At 42.5% G+C, this 21,699-nt stretch overlaps 1 protein-coding gene across 1 annotated transcript; it reads right to left on the minus strand.

The window, feature by feature from the left end:
• Positions 1-5,242: 5,242 nt before the first annotated feature.
• On the minus strand, positions 5,243-8,844 carry LOC146391908 (stonustoxin subunit beta-like). Its single transcript, XM_084917509.1, has 3 exons — positions 8,670-8,844; positions 6,240-6,286; positions 5,243-6,091 (listed from the first exon to the last, which is right to left on the minus strand). Exons 1-3 carry the CDS (start codon positions 8,723-8,725, stop codon positions 5,553-5,555), a joined length of 642 nt encoding a protein of 213 aa, XP_084773635.1. The 5' UTR covers positions 8,726-8,844; the 3' UTR covers positions 5,243-5,552.
• Positions 8,845-21,699: the final 12,855 nt, after the last annotated feature.

A 21,699-nucleotide genomic window follows, 5' to 3' on the forward strand; every position in this document is an offset into this window, starting at 1 on the left:
CTGCCATCTATAATCCAGTTTTGAGATCCCTTCCCAGACGCCTTAACGCCCACTCACATCCTGGGCCATCTGACCTCAGGAATTCGCATGATAAGGTGGGGCCAGGTTTCACAATGAACACACCCGAAACTCTGGCTGATTGGGACCCACACCCAGTTTCACACCTTGGCTCAGGCGATTAGAGGATCATCAGGGGGTCCTTTTGTCCCTCTGTGGGGGGATACTCCCACTAGGTTTATATCTGGGACTCTCCACCATTTGACCTTAGAACTGAAGAAGCTTCTCGGATGAGAGGTGAAACGTCTTCAAGTAACTTAAAGAAGTCCAGACGCTTTTCTTTGCAAGCTCCTTTGACTACGATGACCTGGATGACTGAGAACCTTCACAGACATCTTTATATATAAGCTCTTTATAAATCCTGTTCACTGCAGTCTGTTTACTAATAATGTCAAACTGTTAGAAACACAGAAACATCAGAATCGTCTTTGTTCACATAAACCTGTCTGGGATCCTTTGTTGTTCTTTTGATGCAGAGTTACATTATAAATATAAAGAGTTATTTCAGAGTCTCATCAGTTTTCCTGCATGTCTTTATCTAACACATCAGCAGGGCTGAAGCTCTCATGTTAAACACACACTGATCTATGGACACGTTCATGTGTTTCTAACAGAACCAGGCTGTTATCAGCCCTGCACTAACATTATGTCACACACACTGAATGTAACAGTGACTGTTCTGTCCTTATTGTGCGTCCCTTTGCCCAACTTGACAGACAGCTAACGGTTTCAATGAACATTGGAGGCGGAAGTAAGTTTGAGGCTTTTTACTTCGTCAGTAGTTCAATGATTGATATCCTTTTCTTCCCGTAAAACTAAAAACAAACACAAAGTAAATGTCACAAGATGTCTTTTCCTTTTTACACACACTTCTAGGATATGAACTATACTGTTATATAGTATCTGTAATCAACAGCGACTCAATATTGATCACAAAACAACTTAGCGAGTTTAGCTTCCTCAAAGATAAACATAACAGATTAAATAACTGGTTTCTAAACAAATCTCTGTAATAGAAATGCACCAAATAAACTTGTAAACATGTTGTACATTAATACTCACAAGCAATAACTCTCCAAGGCAGAAACGTTTTAAAGAGCAACAACATATTCTGCAGGCTAACAAGCGACCAGCTTCCTGTTTCCTTTACCCACAGGAACACAGAAAAACCCCACCAAAATAAAAGCTGGTGAGTATTCCCATTATGACCAGCAGAGGGTGCTGAAGAGAACGAATACTATGCATGTCATAACACTCCCCGTCTGGTATTGTAAAATACCACTATGAACCAACTGAAACATCATAAACTGCAAGATTTTACAGATTATATCTGAATACAATGTTTACCATCATGACACACATACTTCTCAGTCCTTTGGGGACATCAATAACACTGTCTCCGACACAGGTCTCAGGTAAGTATTAATAGTTCCATTTCTTGAGACCCTCACTTCAATCTTCCTGACCCTGCCATCCTTATCTGGGAAGATCTGGCTGACAAGTCCCATTGGCCATTCACTGCGCCTCGCTTGTGCGTCTTTGATGAGCACCAAATCTCCCACCTTGAGGTTTGCATGGTTACGTTGCCACTTGTTCCGGCTTTGCAGTGTCCCTAAGTACTCCCGTCTCCATCTGGTCCAAAATGTGTTTGCAAGGTGTTGAACTTGCCTCCACTGCTGTTGATGGAGATCTTTCTCAATAAAACTTCCCGGAGGGAGAAGAGGAGTGCACACCTTCTGAGTGAGAAGCATGGAAGGCGTCAACAGGAAGGGTGTGTCAGGATCTGTTGTGATAGGAGACAAGGGTCTAGCATTAATGATGGCTGTTACCTCTGCCATTAGAGTAGAAAGCACCTCATGTGTCAAGTGAGAGTGCGGGGTTTGGAGAAGCATTGCATCCAGGATACGTCGGGACAACCCTATCATACGTTCCCAGCTTCCTCCCATATGAGAAGAGTGAGGTGGATTAAAGATCCAGGTGCATCCCTCTTCTCCCAGGTATGTTTTAATGCTTGACACGTCGGGGTCTGTGAGTGTAAAACCTAGCTCCCGGCAAGCACCAACGAAATTAGTCCCACAATCGGATCGAATCTGCTTAACAGGCCCTCTCAAACTGAAGAATCGACGCAGGGAATTGATGAAACTTGATGCGTCCATCGACTCAATCAGTTCAATGTGCACAGCACGTGTGCTAAGACACGTAAAAAGAACAGCCCACCTTCTGCTATTTGCCTGGCCTCCTCTTGTGCGCCTTGTGACCACAGACCAAGGGCCAAATACATCCAAGCCCACGAAGGTGAAAGGAGGTTCGGTGCTGATACAATCAGAAGGCAGATCTGCCATTCTTTGCTCAGTTGCTTTCTTCCTAAGTCTGTTGCAGGTGATACAGTTGTGGATAATCTGTTTGATTAGCCTCCTTGCTCCTGTAATCCAATATCCAGCAGTACGGACTGCACCTTCTGTGAAAACCCGTCCCTGATGCATTACTCGCTGGTGATGGTGTTCTACTATCAACTTGGCAACATGGCTACCACCTGGAATAATGAGAGGATGTTTCTCCTTGTAGTCGATGTTGGCGTGTTTGAGCCTTCCACCTATCCTCAAGAGTCCTTCATCATCACAGTAGGGACTGAGTTTTTGTAAAGAGCTGTGTTTTGGTATGTCTTTACCATTAGCAATACAGGCAAGTTCCTCCTCAAACATTTCCTTCTGCACACTTTTGATGATGACAATCTCAGCCTTTGTCAGTTCCTCTGCTGTGCGAGACTGTTTGCAATGATGCCATGAACTGCAAGAGGGACCTTCACCTTTGCTCTTGAAGACCTTTGCAATATGAATGAGCAAGCTAAGGGCCTTGAGGAGTTTCTTCAAAGAGGAAAAACGTCTGAACCTTTGCAATCCAAGCAGAGACCCATCATTACTCGTGTGAGTGACAAAGCTGCGTATTTCATCATCCAACTCGGGGTCCACAAGGTCATAGGTTTCAGCTTCTCTTGTAACACTAGCTTGTAACAAGAAGGCAGGTCCTTTAAGCCAGGCACTGTCACCAAGCATGGCAGCAGGCACCGAGCGTGTGCCTATGTCAGCAGGGTTAGAGCTCGTAGGGACATAGTGCCATTGTTTTGGTTCTGAAATCCTCCTGATTCGCTGCACCCTGTTGCCAACATATACATAGAACCTCTTCGTCTGGTTGCTTATATAGCCTAAAACCACACGACTGTCTGTGTAGAATTCAACTGCCTCAAGATTTAGGTCCAGTTCACTTGTGATGACTTCAGCAAGCTCTGCAGCTAACACAGCAGCTCCCAATTCCAGTCTTGGAATTGTATGAGCAGATTGTGGGGCCAATTTTGCTTTCCCTAGAACGAAGCCCACCTGATGGTTCTGATTTTCGCCAGTGGTCTTTAGGAAAGCAACTGCTGCAATGGCTTTAGTGGAGGCATCTGAAAAGATGTGTAACTCTTTTCTGATTGCTGTTGACATCGTAGCAGAAGCGTAGGTCCTTGGAATATGTACATTCTTGAGATTGACAAGAGATTCTTTCCATGTATCCCACTCGGCCTCCCTTTCTCTAGGCAGTGGAGTGTCCCAGTCTAGGGCCTCACTTGAAAGTTCTCTCAGCAGCATCTTTCCCTGGATTGTAACCGGTGAAGCAAATCCTAAGGGATCAAAAAGACCATTGATTGTAGCTAAGACACCTCTCTTTGTAAAGGGCTTCACTGTCTCTGCTACTCGAAAGGTAAAGGCGTCTTTCTTTAGGTCCCATATCAGACCAAGACTTCGCTGTGTAGGTGTCACATCAGTCTCCAGATTTAGCTCTTTAAGCCCCTTTGCACGGTCATCTGGAGAAAACGCATCAAGAACCTCAGAGCTGTTTGATGCTATTTTATGCAGGCGAAGGTTAGATGTGGCAAGCATTTCCTGTGCTCTCTTCATTAGATCAATAGCTTCACTGGCTGTGGGCCTTGACATAAGCGCATCATCAACGTAGAACTCCCTCTCAATGAAGCGTCGTGCATCTGATCCGAATTCCTCTTCACCATGAGCTGCTGCACATCGAAGGCCGTATATAGCTACGGATGGTGAGGGACTGTTGCCAAACACGTGAACCTTCATTTGATACTCACAGATGTCATTGGCAGGATTGTTGTCTTCATGCCAGAGGAAGCGCAAATAATTTCGATGGTCCTCTCTTACAATGAAACTGTGAAACATCTGTTCAATGTCAGCGGTTACTGCAACAGTTTCACGTCTGAACCTCAACAATACTCCCAATAAGCTATTACAGTCTTTCTCCTGTTTGTACACAGATCTCTGCACATCTTCATCACAGTTACTCACAGACGTGCAGAGTGTGTGGATATCAAAGCTAAGTTTCCACCATGTTTGTAGTCTGTACTGGGACTCATGGAGCATCTCTCTATGAGCACTCAGTGCTTTAAACAGTGAGCCCCAGTTTAACCAGCAGCCTTCACACCACACATCACACAGACATGGAAACTTCAAACCCTCAGACTGAAGACACCATCAGAAATAAATAGATTGTGATGAAGATGAAGAACTGGAACAGTTTGCTGTGGTTTCTTCTGTTCCTGTCAGAAATAAGAGTCTGGCAGCACTTTGCTCTCCTGTGGTGAGAGGATGCAATAATGCAATGTAGCATTTTTACACTGAACACTTGCAGTCATGGAAACTGTCTGTTGGATCTGTGTGACGTTGCTTTCTTGTGTTGCTTTCTTGGTTCGAGTTCCTCACAAATGTCCAGATTATTCTTCTAATGAGGCGTCGACCATGTTTTCAGTTCTTTGGAAGAAAACGTCGCCCTTTGCCATCCTTACTTTCTTTGACTTCTTCAAATGCAGCTGAACTCCAGCTGGTATTTTCTTGGACTTTGCAGCTGTTTCTGGTCATCAGTTCATTCCTGCAAACCTCTGAAGCTGAACAACAATGATGCTGCATTGCTGGCTGATCCCAAAAGGTTGATTCTGTTCATCTGGACGTTTTCAGAAACATTTGCTCGCTGATCAGGTGACTTCTTCAGTCTCAGCTGACTGCAGCTTTACAACCTTACAAACAGCACATTTGCACAATGACTGAAAGCAGCAGCACCTGATATATATGATACTAATATAATACATATACATATATAATCCATACTAATGATGAAGGAACTGAGCTCACAGTCCATTGTTCATTCAGTGAACTACTCAGTTTATTTTGGGCCTCAGAAATGCTCACTCTGTTTGTACATCACTGTCAGCAATAGACTCATTCTGCTGTGTGGACAGGAACACATGTGACATCACTTCCTGTTTGTTTGTGACTGAAGAGGAAGAAGTTTACAAGGAATCATTTAGAAGAGTTTCAAACATCAACTGATTGAATCCATGAATCTGAAAACGTGTTTGTGAGTGAAAGAGACAGACATGTACAGACTGAACTATCTGTTCAACAGTCAGAGTGTTTCTCTAACAGGAGACACTCTTTACACTCCACTCAGCACAGGGACACTGAGGAACCACGAGACCAGAACATAAACCCAGGATAAAGAGTTTGAGTGAATGTGGTGTTGAAGGTGTGGAGGTGGATCAGAGTGTCAGAGGAGACTCTGTAGAAGGACAGAGTGCCAGCAGGACAGTCCACATACACTGCTGCTCTGTTAGAGACAGAGGAGGAGGAGGAGGAGGAGGAGGAGGAGATGGGTGTTGATCTGCTATTGTGCCAGACATGACGAGGACCATTATAATCACAGTGCAGACTCCAGGACTGATCATTGTTTCCAAACCCACAGTCATCTCTGCCTCCTTTCCTTCTGTAACTCACTGATATATAAACGTCTCCTCTCCACTCGACCTCCCAGTAACAGTGACCAGTCAGACCATTTCTACACAGCAGCTGATAATTAAAACCATCAAATCTGTCTGGATGATCAGGATATGACTGAACCTCCTCCACACGTGTCACCTTCCTGTTGTTGTCAGACAGTTGGAGCTTTGTGTTCACTGTGTTTGTGTCGATTGTGAGTTGACAGGAATCTGATGGAGAGAACAAACACAATCCAGCTGCAGTTATTGATCCATCATCTGTTCATTGATTGACACTTTGATGATGACTCCTGACATGATGAAGATGGTTGAATGTGTGCTGCTTTGTTTTCATGAATCCCATTAAAAACACACTTACACTTCCTCAGACCTGGTCTCAACCATCGGACTCCAGCAGGCTCCACCCTGAAAGGAGGAGGGGGTCAGAGCAGCACAGTCAGCATGCACACATGGACATTACATGGCTCTCACACACACTGTTACACACTGAGCTCAAAGCTCGGCTCCACTGTTTTATTCAAAGAAATCTACATTTATTTATCAGCACATTTAAAAACAGGTTGAGCCAAAGTGCTGCACAGAGTAGAGAGAAAATAGGAAACATACACAGTAATTACTATAAAGACTCGTCAGAATTGAAAGCTACAGAGTACAAATGTGTTTCCAACCGGCTTTTAAAAATGTCGAGTGTTGGTGACGACCTGATGTGAAGGGCGACTGTTCCAGAGTTTGGCTGCAGCCATCGATAAAGCTCACCTCTGTTTTTACATCTAGTTCTGGTCAGAAGCTACTTATCTGCAGACCTGAGGGCTCCACTTGGATTATTTTGTTAAAGAGAGATAAGATGGAGCCAATCCATTCAGAGATTTAAAGACAAACAACAAGATCTGGAAGTGGATTCTACCACGTACTGGTAACCAGTGGAAAAATGGTAATTGGCCTGCATTTTGTATAGCGCTTTTACTAGTCCCCCCTAGGGACCCCAAAGCGCTTTACACACCCAGTCATCCACCCATTCAAACACACATTCACACACTGGTGGAGGCAAGCTACAGTTGTAGCCACAGCTGCCCTGAGGCAGACACCAACACCAGTAGGCGGTAGGTCGACACAACAACCGAGACTGTCCGAGCCGGGGCTCGAACCTTCCGCAACCTTCCGTTTACAAGGCGAACTCCCAACTCTTGAGCCACGATCGCCCCTGAAAAAGCTGGAAAAAGCTGGTGATGGGTTGTCTAGCACAGACCCACCGCTGGAACCAGACAATTCATGAGGGAGAGAACTGTGACAGCGCCGTTCCTTCACTTGACCTCAGTCGCTCTCGTCTGCTCCCTCGTAACACTGCTCTTTATTGAGGTTACATGAATATGCATAAATTCATTAACATATGACGTCTTACACAGGTATGAACAAAGAGTACCAGTCTGTGCATAGTGTAGGTGTGTGTGTGTGTGTGTTCCAGATGTGACCCTGTGAAGACTCCCAAAGCTGGTGCTAAGAGTCCAGTGGTCCCCCTAACAAAGGGCTCTTATACTTAACCAGACACAGAGTAGGTGTCCTCCTACACCATAAATCAGTAAGAGAAGGTACGACCTCTCTCATGACCTTAAGGTGTGTGTGCATGCCAGAGCACTCTGGAAGGCACACAGAGTCTTCACAGACTACTAAGGATCGAACCTCTATCATTATGCAATCGATTATAAAACTCATATATGAGTAAATATTTCGATGCAAACCTTACAGCTGGTTTTAAAACCAGAATTTATTTGTTTCTCAAATGAGAAAGAGCTATCGAGAAACACTCCTAAATCTTTAGCAAACAGAGTTCTGAACTTTTCCAGTGGGCCAAGGTCAAAATTATTAGATAATGCTAATTCTTTTCCCTTGCATTATAACGATGTGAGGAGTTAATGCTAAGTATACTGCCATTAGCGGCTAATTCTAATCAGGGGTGAATAATTATTACCAGCTAATGCTAATATCGTTTTCTCTTCCCTTTTAACAATGTGAGCAGCTAAGGCTAATTTGATGTGAATTAGCATTATATTAGTGAGGAGTTAATGCTAAGTAGGCTACCATTAGCAGCTAATGCTAATTTGAGGTGACTAAGCATTAGTAGCTAACGCTAATACCCTTTTCTCTTGTGTTATAATGATGTGAGACGTTAATGCTAAATAGGCTTCCATGAGTGATTCCTTTCCCTAGCATTATAAAGATGTGAAGAGTTTATGCTAAGTAAGCTGCCATTAGCAGCCAATGCTAATACTGTTTTCCCTTGCTTTATACAACTTGAGCAGCTATTGCTAAGTAGGCCACTTTGCTCTGCTAAGGATTTGTGTGACCATGATGGAAACTCTGATAAGCTAATGCTGCTAAGCTAATGCTGTTTATGGGCCCTGTTAGAATCAATATTTCATTCTCATTCTGTTGTTTGAGAACAATAACAGAAAAATGTGCACTTGAGAACAAATTTATTGTGAATTCAGCTGTGAATGTAGAGTTTGTCATTATTTAAGCTTCCATTTCCAAATGTTAGCTGACACTTTATTAGGTACACTGACATCTATCTCAGGTACACCTGTGACCTAGATGTTCCTGCAAACAGACTCCTTGGAGACCCCCTACATAAATATCCACGTACTATCCAGCTAGACTAGTGTGTCTGTCCCTGAAAATATTCCTGCATGTGTGATTGTTCATGTGTCATCTGCAGGAAACAAACAGGAAGTGAGTGAAAGACACAGGAAATGTTTCCAGCTCTTCCTCCTCTATCAGACATTCTTCATACCTGAGAGTGTCCAGCCTCCAGCCTGGTTCCTTCAGTCCAGCCGACAGCAGCTTCATTCCTGAGTCACCTGGATGATTGTAGCTCAGGTCCAGCTCTCTCAGATGGGAGGGGTTGGAGCTCAGAGCTGAGGCCAGAGAAGTACAGCCTTCCTCTGTGATCAGACAGCCTGACAGGCTGCAGACACACAAAACAACAATCTATCTGTCAACAATCGTTTTCTCTTTGTCACAATAACATCTATCCATTTACATCCATTCAATGTAACTTTATTTATAAGTGACAATACCCAACAGACAACAACAGTCATCTGAAGCTGTTTAACAGTGTAAGGTAACAGCCTCCAATATTAGAGAGAAAGCCCCAAACATCAGACAATCCACTGTGAGCAGCACTTGGTGATGGTGGGAAGAAGAACTCCCTTTGACACAAAGATCATCCCAGTGAAAACAGGCTCCAGGAGGAGCATCTACCATGACTGGTTGCAGGATGAGGGGAAAGAGAAGAGATGAGCTCAGAGAGACAAGAACAAAACACAAACTAAGGAGACAGAAGACAAAAGTTAAGGACATGCAGTAGTGACATATAAAAGCATCAGGAGTGAAAAGAGGGGAGAAGAAAGCAGAGCATCATGGGAAGTCCACCAACAGCCTGAGCCTATAGCAGCATAACTAAGGGATGGGTCAGGGTCACCTGATCCAGCTCTAACTATAAGCTTTATCAAAAAGGAAAGTTTGAAGCTGATCTTCAAAGTAGAGAGGGTGTCTGTCTCCTGAACTCAAACTGGGAGCTGCTTCCACACCCACTCCAACATAGCCAGGCTTTCTTTGCTGCTTTGACAAAACCTCAGATCCCAGTCAGAGATGATGAGCATCATCACAGTGATGATCATTTCTCTGTAACCCAGGCTTTCTGCTTCAGGATCTGTGCACGCTCACAGAACAAGGAGACCTTTAAACATCATTTCACTAAATGGATGGACTGAGCTCAGCCTACAGATGAACTGGTGCCAGAGATCATAAAGAACATCAAACAGTCCAATTCAACACTTTTAATGGAAATATGAGATTAATGCTGCAGACAATCATGAACCTGCTGAATTCATGAACATCAAGAATGCAGCGAGTGGTAAAATAAAGATTTGACCTCAGTGTGCTCAGTGTTCCTGTCTATTCCTCACATATTCCTAACATGATAGCTGCACTTTAGAGCTCTGAAACTGGAACTGACACATATTTAAACTCTACATGTTACTCAGTACATTCAGTTCTGACACTCGCCCACAGTCCAACAAAGGAAACATGGAGATCACATCAGTTTGTCATCAAAGTTTAATTATTAGGGCAACTTAACCTGTTATTATCTTGTTAACTAGTTAATTGATTAACGTCAGCAATTATTTTAATCACAGTTTTTAAAATCATGATTATTGTGAAAGTGCTCACTGGCTCTGAATATAAAAGCCATGGGTTACAGGAGGGATGTTGATCAGTGCTGGCTTGAAATGGGCGTCATTATGCGTCTCAGCCAATGGGAGCATTGAGGGTGGGCCTAATACTACTGCAGCGCTCACATGACCCAGGACAGAAAGAAAGGGGCGGGGACAGAAACATGGAGACAGGTACAGATCTTTGACATGTTCATTTTAAACTGTTCCAGGAGGCAGTGTTGATACAACTAAAGTTATCTGGAAGCAAAGTTGGGTTTTTTATCACCGGAGTACTTCATGTCTGAAGTATCACTTAAATGCATTACACGCTGTTGATGGCAGCAAACAAACCACCCAAACAAACAGAGGTGGGAGGCTTGGGCAGACTACGTAGATTCAGCTGGTGGGAGGAGTCTAGATAAACCAAAGAAAGAAGAGCTAACAAACGCCACAGTGAAGTGAGTCTCTACAAACTGCAGGCCGATTAGTGTTGTTGAAGAAGTCGGTCTGAGGAACGTTCTTAGGATCAACAAATGACGGCATGTATGAGCCTCAAGACGCAGCATCACAAGAAGAACACATGAGCTGTAGAAAAAGGAGAGACTACGAAAGCCACGGCGTTACAACATGAACCAGCTGTTGGTCTCTCTGGAGACTACTGGACGTAGCTGGGTAACCATGGTTACCTGGGAGTTACAGAAACGTGCAGAACATGTGATTCATGTTGCACAGCAGTGGGACATTTGAAATAAAGTCAGCACACTCAGTACAGAGCTTCTTTTTAATTGTCCCAGATAAGTGGCTTTCTCCTGAGCCCATTTTAATGTGGAGAAACTCACTTGTAACAATTTTCTCAACGATGTGTCGTACAGCGCTTCTTGTTCTAATCGTGCAGATCTGTTCAAACAGAGATTATCGAACAAAACTTTCAGTGCACTGTGAAAGTATCAAAATAAAAAGGCCTTGTTAAGTCATGACACAAGCTCCTCATCTCAGGAGGGTAAATCATACCATTAGCATGATTTATCATACCATCATACTAATTGGCAGGCTCAACTTCACAACAAAAGAAAAATCATCAGCTAGATTCACTCCAAACCAACCATCAGCTGCACAACACACAACATAACCCTAATGTCTTATTAGCTATGAGTTTAATCCCCAGGTCTGTGCTCTTCACTCATTTAGGCCACACACCCATTTTATTCAGTTTTCCTTTTTCCCTTCATCATAAAACATGTGACATGTTGTCATGCACTTCACAAAAGAAGTTTGTTCTGACGTATTCAGAGTTGTGTATCTAGGTACAGGATTCACTCACACATCAAAACAGGAAACTCAGTGTTTTAGAGTCTCCACTCTAACAAACTCCAACACATCTCATTCACTTGTGCTAGAATTCAGTCACCTTTCATTAATCTAAGACTGATCAACTAATTTGCATATCAGCTATTAACCCACTAAGATGACAGGACAACAGAAATGCATGTTCAAAATCTTATCACAAAAATAGAATTTCCCTCATACAGTAAATTACTTGTGCTGCATCAATCAAGCAGGAAGCATCTCCCAATTTACTATATCAACGACTAAATTTATTGTCTGATCACTGGTTGGTCAAAGCAGAATCTTTTTTTTCCACAAAAATTAAACTGTTGTCCTGCAACCTAGAGAGTTAATTGTCAGCATTGGATAAATTCAGTATTTGATAACAAGTGTCTGCTAAATTTACCCTATTTTAACACTGATGAGAGATAACAAGATGAGATAATTTTCATTGCATGGGTGTTTGTGTTATTAGGCAGGTTTAATGCATGTCTGTGGAGCTGCATATCCAGCAGAGCATGTTCTTAAAGCTGCCTTTCCTACACACTTCTCTGCTATTATTTAATCATTTCTTAACTAATGTGCTATGAGTCCACTGATCTTTGCATCACTTCTCATCACACTAAGTGACTTGGACAAGATGGTAAACAGACTCACATGCTTAAGATGTTGTCTAATGTTCATGAGCTCTCTTGTGTTTGTGTTAGTAGGGTTAATGCATGTTCTGCTTGTGTGTGTGATTTTGTATATCTTTCTTTTTGCAGTGTTTCAGACTCCTTCACAATTTTCCCACTTAAGCAATCAGTTTTGTTTTTCCCTGGTTTGCTAACCCAAATTTTGATTTCCCACATTTAACACCAGCAACAGCAGCTCTGTGTTCTACTTACTCTCACTCTGTGTTGTCCTCTCCCACTTCAACAGTCCAATAGCCGGCAGTTCTCCTTCAGCTTTGTCCTGTGTTCCACTGTCTCTTCTTGCCATTTTCTCCAGAGGTGGCAAATGTCAAACTCCAACAGTCTCCTCAGTTCTCCTCAAAAGTTTTCTTCACATGCACAGTGAAGTTGCAGCTTGTTGGAAACACAGTGCCATTCATCCAACCAATCAGGATGATGGGTTTGCTCTTCTTCTCTGATGCGGTTTGTCCACACTGCTGCTGCTTGCTGGGACTCTTTGCTCAGGACTTTGCTGCTGTCTCTTTATCTGCCATGTTATTGCTCTTTGGAGCTGCATTCCTTGTCTTCAGGGAGGAGTGAGAGCTCGCTTGTGAGGTTGAGGGACACATGGAGCTGTAAATAAGTCAGCCAGAAACTTGGCCTGAACGTTTCCAATGATGTTAAACTATAACTTTCTTCCGACCGCTGCATGTGTAAAATTGATTCAGGTCTGCTTTTCACCTGAAAGTGACAAACTAAGACATTTTCATTATTATTATCACTGCTTAATCAACACACATCTCTCTCTGTTTTTGTGAACAGTCCTTTCTTTAAAGCAGAAAATGAGATTGTAGTTGTTCTTGGCTGATCAACACAAAACCTTTTTCCTATGATTATTTTTCATCTACAATGTAAATTTTGTCTCTTTTTTACTCCTTTTTTCCCCTTTACAATAGCTGATGACCTGCAGAATCACCGCTCTCACAATCAGAGGCAATTACTTTTACGCAGCGCACACACACACTGCGACGTCAGGCACATTCACACTCACTTTTTTCATCTGCGCCAATGGCATGTGCCATGGTGATTCATAAGTATGAGCACAAGTTTATTTAATTATTTTTCAACCCAACAAAACAAATAACAAAAACATGATGCTGATGCTATGAACACTCTACACACGAGTCAAGATGCAGGAAAACTGCTGCACATCTGAAAGAAGAAGCTGAACTCACGGAAACGCTGCACACTCCAGTTATCACAGTTATCATAGTTCTGTTTCCCTCTCTTTGATGAGTTCTCAGACAGCTCTCGATCTGATAATGTGTAGCTTGCTCATCAGCCCAGAAGAGACCGCAACGCAACCTCACACAGTGGTTGCGTGCTTTGCCCCACAGTGGCAAAGACTTGCACTTTCATATTCAATTCAGCTTCTCCATCATGTAGTTTTCAGCTGTTTCATACAGGGTTCAGCATATTAGTTGTTTTCATAGGTGTGCTCTATATCTCAGCAATGGCTCATAATAAGACGACAGTCTTTCAAACAGGTCAAGTGCCTCTATGCACATCATTAGTTACAATATTTACCTATTTTTACTTCATCTCATATGTCATTGTACCGAATTTGAGCAACCCTAAGCTTAATGCAGATTACTTTTAACAACTGACACAGACGTACACAAACAACAGAAAATAGGCCTATAACTTTCCCCAGCCTGCGTGAACCCGCACGGCCGTTGAGCTCCTGGACTCGCGTGTACCTGCGCAATCACTGAGCTACACCTGCCTGCGTGAAACCGCACGGCATAGGCGTCGCTCTCTTTTGTTTATAAGCCTGCGATTAACCGCACGGCTCAGGTCTGCGTGAAACCCGCGCGACCGTGCTTGCGTGAACCCGCGCAGCTAAGGAGCCGTCGCTCTCTTTTATTTAAATACTTTGCCCTGCCAGGAGCGAAGTCCAGCATAAACGTCTGTCACCCTCTGACGCACTCTTGGTTGCTTAGGAACCCATGATAACAACAACAGCCGGTGTCACAGACCACGTGTTCTGCTCCGCACCCACTCACACAAACACACTCAAACACAACAACAACAACAACACAAAATAGGCCTACTCCAGACTCACACCGGACCGCTCGGGACACTAACCCAGTCTTTCGGGACACTAACCCAGTTGTGGGACACTAACCCAGTCGCGTGACAAAACCCAATGAAGGGACGCTCGGGACACAAACCCAGGGCGATTTTAAAACCGGACACTCACCGGACGCTTGGGTCCTTGGGCGATTTTACCAAAACTTCTTTTTCGGGACCCTAACCCAGTTCTGCGGTTATAGAGTCGCTCTCTCAACTTACTCGGCGTTGCTTAGCGTGTAATATAGCCTTGAATCCCGCCGATCGTCATTCATCAAAGAGAAAAGACAGACAGCTAATCCACCGGCCCGATGACAAATTCTCACGTCTCGGGACTTTACTACAGGAACTTCCTGGCTGACGTCAGTCTTTCAGCGTGTATCCTCTCCCCTCGGTGAATGTCGACTCCAGGGCTCCGGCTCTCGAAGGACCAGTTAATGATAGGTTTGTAGCTTGAACCTATTCGCTGGAACGTTGAAGACAATATAATTACACAGCAAGCAAGACACGAAGTAGGCAAAGTTCTTCATGTTTCTCGTGCACGGGAGAGAACTGGACAAACGCCGTTCCTTCGCTTGACCCCAGTTGCTCTCGTCCGCTCCCCCGTAACACTGCTCTTTTATTGAGGTTACATGAATATACATAGGTTCATTAACATATGACGTCTACATAAAAACAAAGAGTACCTTGCCTGTGTGTGTGTGTGTGTGTGTGTGTGTGTGTGTGTGTGTGTGTGTGTGTGTGTGTGTGTGTGTGTGTGTGTGGTCAGAGTGTGACCCCATAAATGACTTCCCTAAACCTGCTGGTCTGGAAGTCCAACAGTTCATCTAAACAAAAGGCACTTAGACTAAAACAGATATAGATACGTTTATCCTACCATAAAACAATAAAACAAGGTACGACCTCTTCCCATGCTCCCAGAGTGCTCTGGAATGCACACAAAGTTTGCAGACTATTAAGAATCAAACCTCTACCAATCTAAAACTAATTATAAAACTCTAAGCATATATAAGTAGATATTTCTAAGCATAAATGATAATCAACAATACAAAACCTAACACCTGCCCATAGATATAGATTAGAAAATATGAACTATGGATGATTATGAGCTGAGTGCAAAATCCAGGCAGGAGTGACGTGCAAAGAGTTTCCACAGCCTGAGTCAATAAGTGTGTTATTGTAAGAGGTTAGCAGAGCAGTGATGGGGGTGAGGGGGCGTGGTTTAGCTCTTTGGTCCTGTGGTGGTGGAGAGGGTGGAGCAGAAGAAAGGTGTGCTTCATCCACACATGAGCTGAGATCAGGAGTGTGTGTGTGTGTTGTAGCATCTAATACTTTCTTCACTCAGGGACATGAAAACACTTTATCTACAGCCTTTGTGATGCTGTTGATATTCTGTCTGCATTAAAATGAAACAGCATAAAATCAGAGACTTAGTTGTTTGTAACTAAACACATAATTATTCCCCCTCCTGTCATTTAAGCTGCTGCTGCTGCTTTTAGAAACAAAGCAAATCAGAGTTGGAGGAATTATGGGAAAGTTAGAAACAACTTCCCCCAGCACATCGGTGCAGCCATTAAAACAGGAATTCACCATGGCAACAGGGTCATTTATTCTTTAAATGGATTATTTTTGGTTGAGTCTGGAACAAACTTAGAGCAGCGGCTAAGTGGGTAAATGTAGCGTCCATTAGATCAGTGATCTGCCAGAGTCACAGAGTCATGTTCTCTATCTGTGTGTGTGTGTGTGTGTGTGTCTCCTCTGGTCCATGATCAAACAGAGGACATCAGGAACAGAAGCAGCTCCATGTAACAAATATAAACATGTTTTCCACATGAGATAGAGAACATGACCCTGTGACAGATCACTGTTTTAATGGATGCACCGCTACATTTACCCACTTAGCCCACTGGCTTTTCACACAAACCCCCTTTTTTTATATTTTAGGGAGGACATCTAATTAAGATGATGCTTTTTCTCGCCACTTATTCTCCAAACTGTAGCCTAAACCTGACCACACACACACGCACACGCACACACACACACACACACACACACACACACAGTAGCTGCAGCTGTATGATACGACTTTCACCTGCTGCCAGGTAGAACAAACACTCACTGACTTTTTAAAGGAAGCAGGTGTCACATATTGTAAAAACAAGCCATGTAGTCACTTCTAAAGCTTTAGTTGTCCCCATGATGGACAGCACCTCCACCCCCTGCAGGAGGCTGTGGAGGCCCTGAGAGCTCCTTCATCCCCACAGTCACACTGTGACACAGAATCAAATGTACACTCTGAAAATCATGAGTGGGTTTGTTTTCTTTCTTTTTCCACAGAAAGCAGTGAGAAACAAGTCTGAGCTGTTTGTGCTCGTTCAGCAGTTTTAGCAGCTAAAGCAGGGGTGTCCAACATACGGCCAGCGGGCCACATCAGGCCCTGATACACTTTCATATGTCAGTTATTATTAATGATTACTGTGGAGCTGAATCTTCATGCAGACAGAGGTGGGACCATGCAGCCAATCACATGCAAAGACAGACTGGGTCATACCATTATGTCAAAGAAGGACAGCAAGTGTAATGGTACAGGCCGGGTCCACAGAGAGACGGCAGCAGGTTTAAATACAAGAGTGTCAGGAAAATGTAAAATGAGCAGCTTGTGAATAATAATTGAATATTAGATAAAATAAAGTTCATACAAAGTGTGTTTGAATAGCAGAGATGCAGAAATGTGAGCATGTGGCACAGAGCCACGGCTCAGAGTCTAAATGAGTCTCACAGGCTGAATGTGTGTTTTGCTCCTTATAATCATTATAAATTGCATTTATAATTTATCATTCTTAATGCATTATTGTGGGTCTACCTTACAATATAAAGTGCCTTGAGGCGACTGTTGTTGCTATATAAATAAAATTGAACTGAAATTGAACTGTTTATCTGCTGCTCACCACAAACTAGCACAAGCAGACATTTTCGATTTTTATAGTTTCCTCCCTTATGAACATTCAAACTACACAAAGTTCAGTAATAGTTTCAGCAATAAACTATTAAAGACGAAAAGTTTCTGTTTTTCACTTCCTATTATAGAAATCTTCAGGTTTTTTACGACTACAGTTGAAGCTGGACAGAGTGGGCGATGAAATATCAGAACTTTTTCTGTCATTTTATTTCTGACAGTTCAAAGAGTCGCGCTGACAGATTTCTGTAATCACAGCAGCTTTTTCTTCATCATGTAGATCAGGGGTGTCAAAGTCCAGGCCTCGAGGGTCAACACACCTAAATCAAATGAGTAGTTCATTACCAGGCCTCTGGAGAACTACAAGACATGTTGAGGAGGTCATTTAGCCATTTGAATCAGCTGTGTTGGATCAAGGACACATTCAAAACCTGCAGGACACCGGCCCTCGAGGCCTGAAATTCGACACCTGTGATGTAGATCAACTTACCTCAGAATATATAAAGCATATAAACAATTACAGCAATATGACGCAACAAACACAGCAGTGCTACTAATCCAAAATACTCAAAGCTTCAATCTCTTGCTGGATTGGGTGGCTCAAAATGCTAAAGAACAAAATGTAGCTGATTGTGTTGCCTGTGCTTCAGCCAGACCACGTTTGTTTACGGAGCCCGCACCACTGTACCCAGAGGACAAGTGGGGCTATGACTGTATGTTGCGGTTGACTAGAGAGGTGGTGAGTACTGGCAATTGCACTCTGTTGTCTAGTCTATTTTCCCCAATCCCGAAGCAGACAAAAGCAGGACCATTTGTGCCAAAACAAGATAACTATACATGTTTCAAGTTCTCCACAGATACGGTAAAGTACAAGGTGGGAGACATTGACCCAAGCTGGTGCTCCGTTACTCTGACGGGGAGAACCACAAACAATGTAAGTGACCCAAACATGGTGATTGGAACATGGGCAAGAAGTGGGCTGTATTATTATTGTGGGCAGAACACCCTTTTGGTCCGTGTTCCTCTGGGAAGCGAAGGAACGTGTGCCATGGTGCAACTGGGAGCTCCACTCATAATAATTGGGAACAAGGTAAAAGCCATTCCACAACGCAACACACGCACTTTAGCAGCCAGACGTAAGAGACACATTTTGGCAAAGAGAGGGACACAGGGGACTGCTTATGACCCCCGCCTGAACTCACCTACCTGGATTGACTCCATAGGAGTGCCCAGGGGAGTTCCAAATGAGTATAAACTAGCAGACCAAGTAGCTTCAGGATTTGAAAGTATATTCATCTGGATAACGCCTAATAAGAATGTTGATCGCATTAACTATGTTCATTATGTGCTGAGACTCTCTAACCTAACCAGGGACGCCATGGAGGGATTCGCAGAACAATTGTGTCCGACCTCGTTGATGGGAGTGCAAAATCGAATGGCCCTTGACATGTTGTTGGCGGAGAAGGGGGGCGTATGTGCAATGTTTGGAGACATGTGCTGCACCTTTATCCCCAATAACACTGCTCCAGATGGCTCAGTAACTCGAGCCCTGGAGGGCCTTAAAACTCTGTCTAAAACCATGCATGAGCACTCAGGAATTGACAACCCGCTGGAGAGCTGGATGGCATCCGTGCTTGGTAACAGATGACAGAAGACCAGTCAAGAGAAGTACCAGCCCCAAGAACCTTCTGGGCTTCAAACTTATTGCCATACATGGAAGGTGTTATAGAAAGAGGAACTCTTGTGTCTGTATTTAGAAACGTAAGATGTACCATTTACTGTAATCGATGTTGTTGATCTTGACGCAAGAAGGGGCGTTAACCCTGATGTTATAAAGGTATTTTCAAGCGTATTCTTAGCAGAAGACGTTGATGTGATGCTGCATACTTCTTCTCCTGTGTGTGTTTCAGTAAACTCATTGTTTGATTGCACTCTCCTGGGCCTCTGTTGGTTTGTTCCATTGCTCAACATTTTTGAACCCGTAACAAACTGAAACAAACATTTATTTTTAGCTCCATTCTGCTGCTGATACAGACTTTAGGTTTCTGAACATTAAACTTGTTGCTGCCTTTCATAGTGTGTAACTTGAAGGCCCTGAGTACTTTCTCCCACACTGAAAACACTGGGATGATACAATTATTTGAACATTACCTAATAAGACTGATTCAGGACAGACAGTTATGTTAAACTTTCCTAGCAGTCCTTCACAAACAGGGAACAGTCTGTCTATTCTCTCCATCTGTCAGCTGCTGCTGGCTCTTCCTCCTCCTCTTCCTCACACACTGCTGAGTTTGTCCTGGTGGATCATCAGGGGTGCAAAGCCTCACAGATGATGTGCAGCAGTGGGTCCCTCAGTCTGTCCTCACTCTGGACACTTGCAGTTGTCACACATGGAAATCAAATGTGTGATAAGCTGCAGGATTCAAACACAAGTGTAACTTATAAACACATGTTCATACTTTTATTCCACAATCAGAGAGAAAGAAACAGAGAGAGAGTGCAGGACAGACAGACAGGTGACAGTCTCAGGTGTACACACTGCTACACAACAGCACAAGAGAAGCAGGATTTAGTGTTTGTGTTATTACGAGTGCTAAACAAGAAGAGTTCCCAGATGGTCCAGTGGACACATGTGTGACTGCTGTGATTAAAGCATCTTTCTTTCAGCTTAACGAGTGAACCGTCAGCTCGTTCAAACACACGTTAAAGTCCGTTTGGCTCGACACCACCGAACAGAGGCAGCAATATAACATAGCTAACATTAACAGTGCAGTGAATCCTGCTTGTGCCGTGATGTTCAGGACTGCAAACCGAGCAGCATCACTGACTTTCAGCTTGTTGTGTTTGTGGATATATGACTGACTTTAATTATCCATAAAATCATCACATTCTCTGTAAGTTTAAGGTCGACTATTGAACGGCGTATATTTTAAAGTAAAGCCTTTAAAACCAAGTTAACGCTGAAAGTACAAACATCACTAATGTCACATAACTTTGCTGACATGTGGCCAACAATAATTGATTGATTGATTGGTAATTTATTTCAACATGTGAACAATAAACAAGTACATTTAGAAAAGAAAATAAGAGAGAAAAAAAATACTATACAAATTACATACAAAAAAACATTCTGATTATTTTACATGTTGAAAGGGAGTGGGAAGAAGTATACACTTATTTAATCCCACCCCTTTGCCATAAATTATCAGTTAATATTTAGTCAGCTTCCTTACTGATATAATTTGTAATAAAAATAGTGAACAGATTTCTGATATACTATATACTATAATATCACATCATGAGTTTTTTGTTTGTTTGTTTGTTTTTAAATAGAGACATTCACTTAATTTAAATATTTTTCTTTTCTTTATAGTTCGAGAAGATCATATTTTTATAACTCTTTTTGAACAGTTTTATGTTTGGACATTGCTTTAATTCCATATTCAGACTGTTCCATAGTTTCACTCCATGAACAGAAACACAAAAGCCTTTTCTTGTAGTACGTACCTTCATTGTTTTGAAGTTACAAAAACCCCTTAAATTATAACTTCCTTCTTTCAAAAAAAACATACTCTGAATATTACCTGGCAGTTCTTTATTTTTTGCTTTGAATAGAATTTGTGCTGTTTGGAATTTCACTATATCGTCAATTTTCAATATTTCAGACTGCAAAAATAGTGAGTTTGTATGTTCCCTATAACCTGCATTGTGGATGATTCGAATTGCTTTTTTTTGAAGAGTAAAAAGTGAATGTAATGTGGTTTTATAGTTATTGCCCCAGACCTCTGCACAATAGCTTAAGTATGGTGAAACCAGTGAACAGTAGAGAATATGAAGTGATGTTCTGTCGAATACCTGTTTTGCCTGCAATGCTTCGTGATACTTTGGAATGAATATATCTTACGTGAGCTCTCCAGTTAAGTTTTTCATCTATTATTACCCCCAGAAATTTATTTTCACTGACTCTTTCAATATCAACACCATTTATTTGAATCTTTGCATTTGTATTTAAACTACTATTTCCAAATAACATCAGTTTAGATTTATTCAAATTTAATGATAATTTATTTTTATCAAGCCAGAACTTCACTTTACTTATTTCATTAGTCATATCCTCCAATAAATTCTGCAGATCATCACCAGAGCAAAAAATGTTTGTATCGTCAGCAAAGAGAACCATTTTTAATACTTTGGACACTTTACAGATGTCGTTAATGTACAAGTTGAAGAATTTTGGACCCAAAACTGACCCTTGGGGTACACCACAAGCAATGTCCATACATAAGGAGCAACCACCATTTATTTTCACAAACTGCTTTCTGTCACTTAAATAACTCCGGACCCAATCTAAAACTACCCCTCTGACACCATAATGTTCCAGTTTTCTTATTAATATATCATGATCTATAGTGTCAAATGCCTTTGTCAAGTCTATGAATAACCCAGCCACATATTGCTTTTTGTCTATGGAATTTGTGATGTATTCTATTGAATCTAATAGTGCCGATGATGTTGATCTGCTTGATCTGAATCTGT

The sequence above is a fragment of the Perissodus microlepis genome, chromosome 3, assembly GCF_051167445.1.
Source record: "Perissodus microlepis isolate ML-2025 ecotype Zambia chromosome 3, ASM5116744v1, whole genome shotgun sequence".
NCBI classification, from domain to species: Eukaryota; Metazoa; Chordata; class Actinopteri; order Cichliformes; family Cichlidae; genus Perissodus; species Perissodus microlepis.

Bases quoted from the DNA above. Each gene is read 5' to 3' on its own strand.
- LOC146391908 (XM_084917509.1), bottom strand. From the start codon at position 8,725: ATGAAGCTGCTGTCGGCTGGACTGAAGGAACCAGGCTGGAGGCTGGAC. The intron at 6,287-8,669 runs GTATGAAGAATG...TCCTCCTTTCAG, and splicing joins TGGAGGCTGGACACTCTCAG to GGTGGAGCCTGCTGGAGTCC. The intron at 6,092-6,239 runs GTAAGTGTGTTT...TCTCTCCATCAG, and splicing joins GAGACCAGGTCTGAGGAAGT to ATTCCTGTCAACTCACAATC.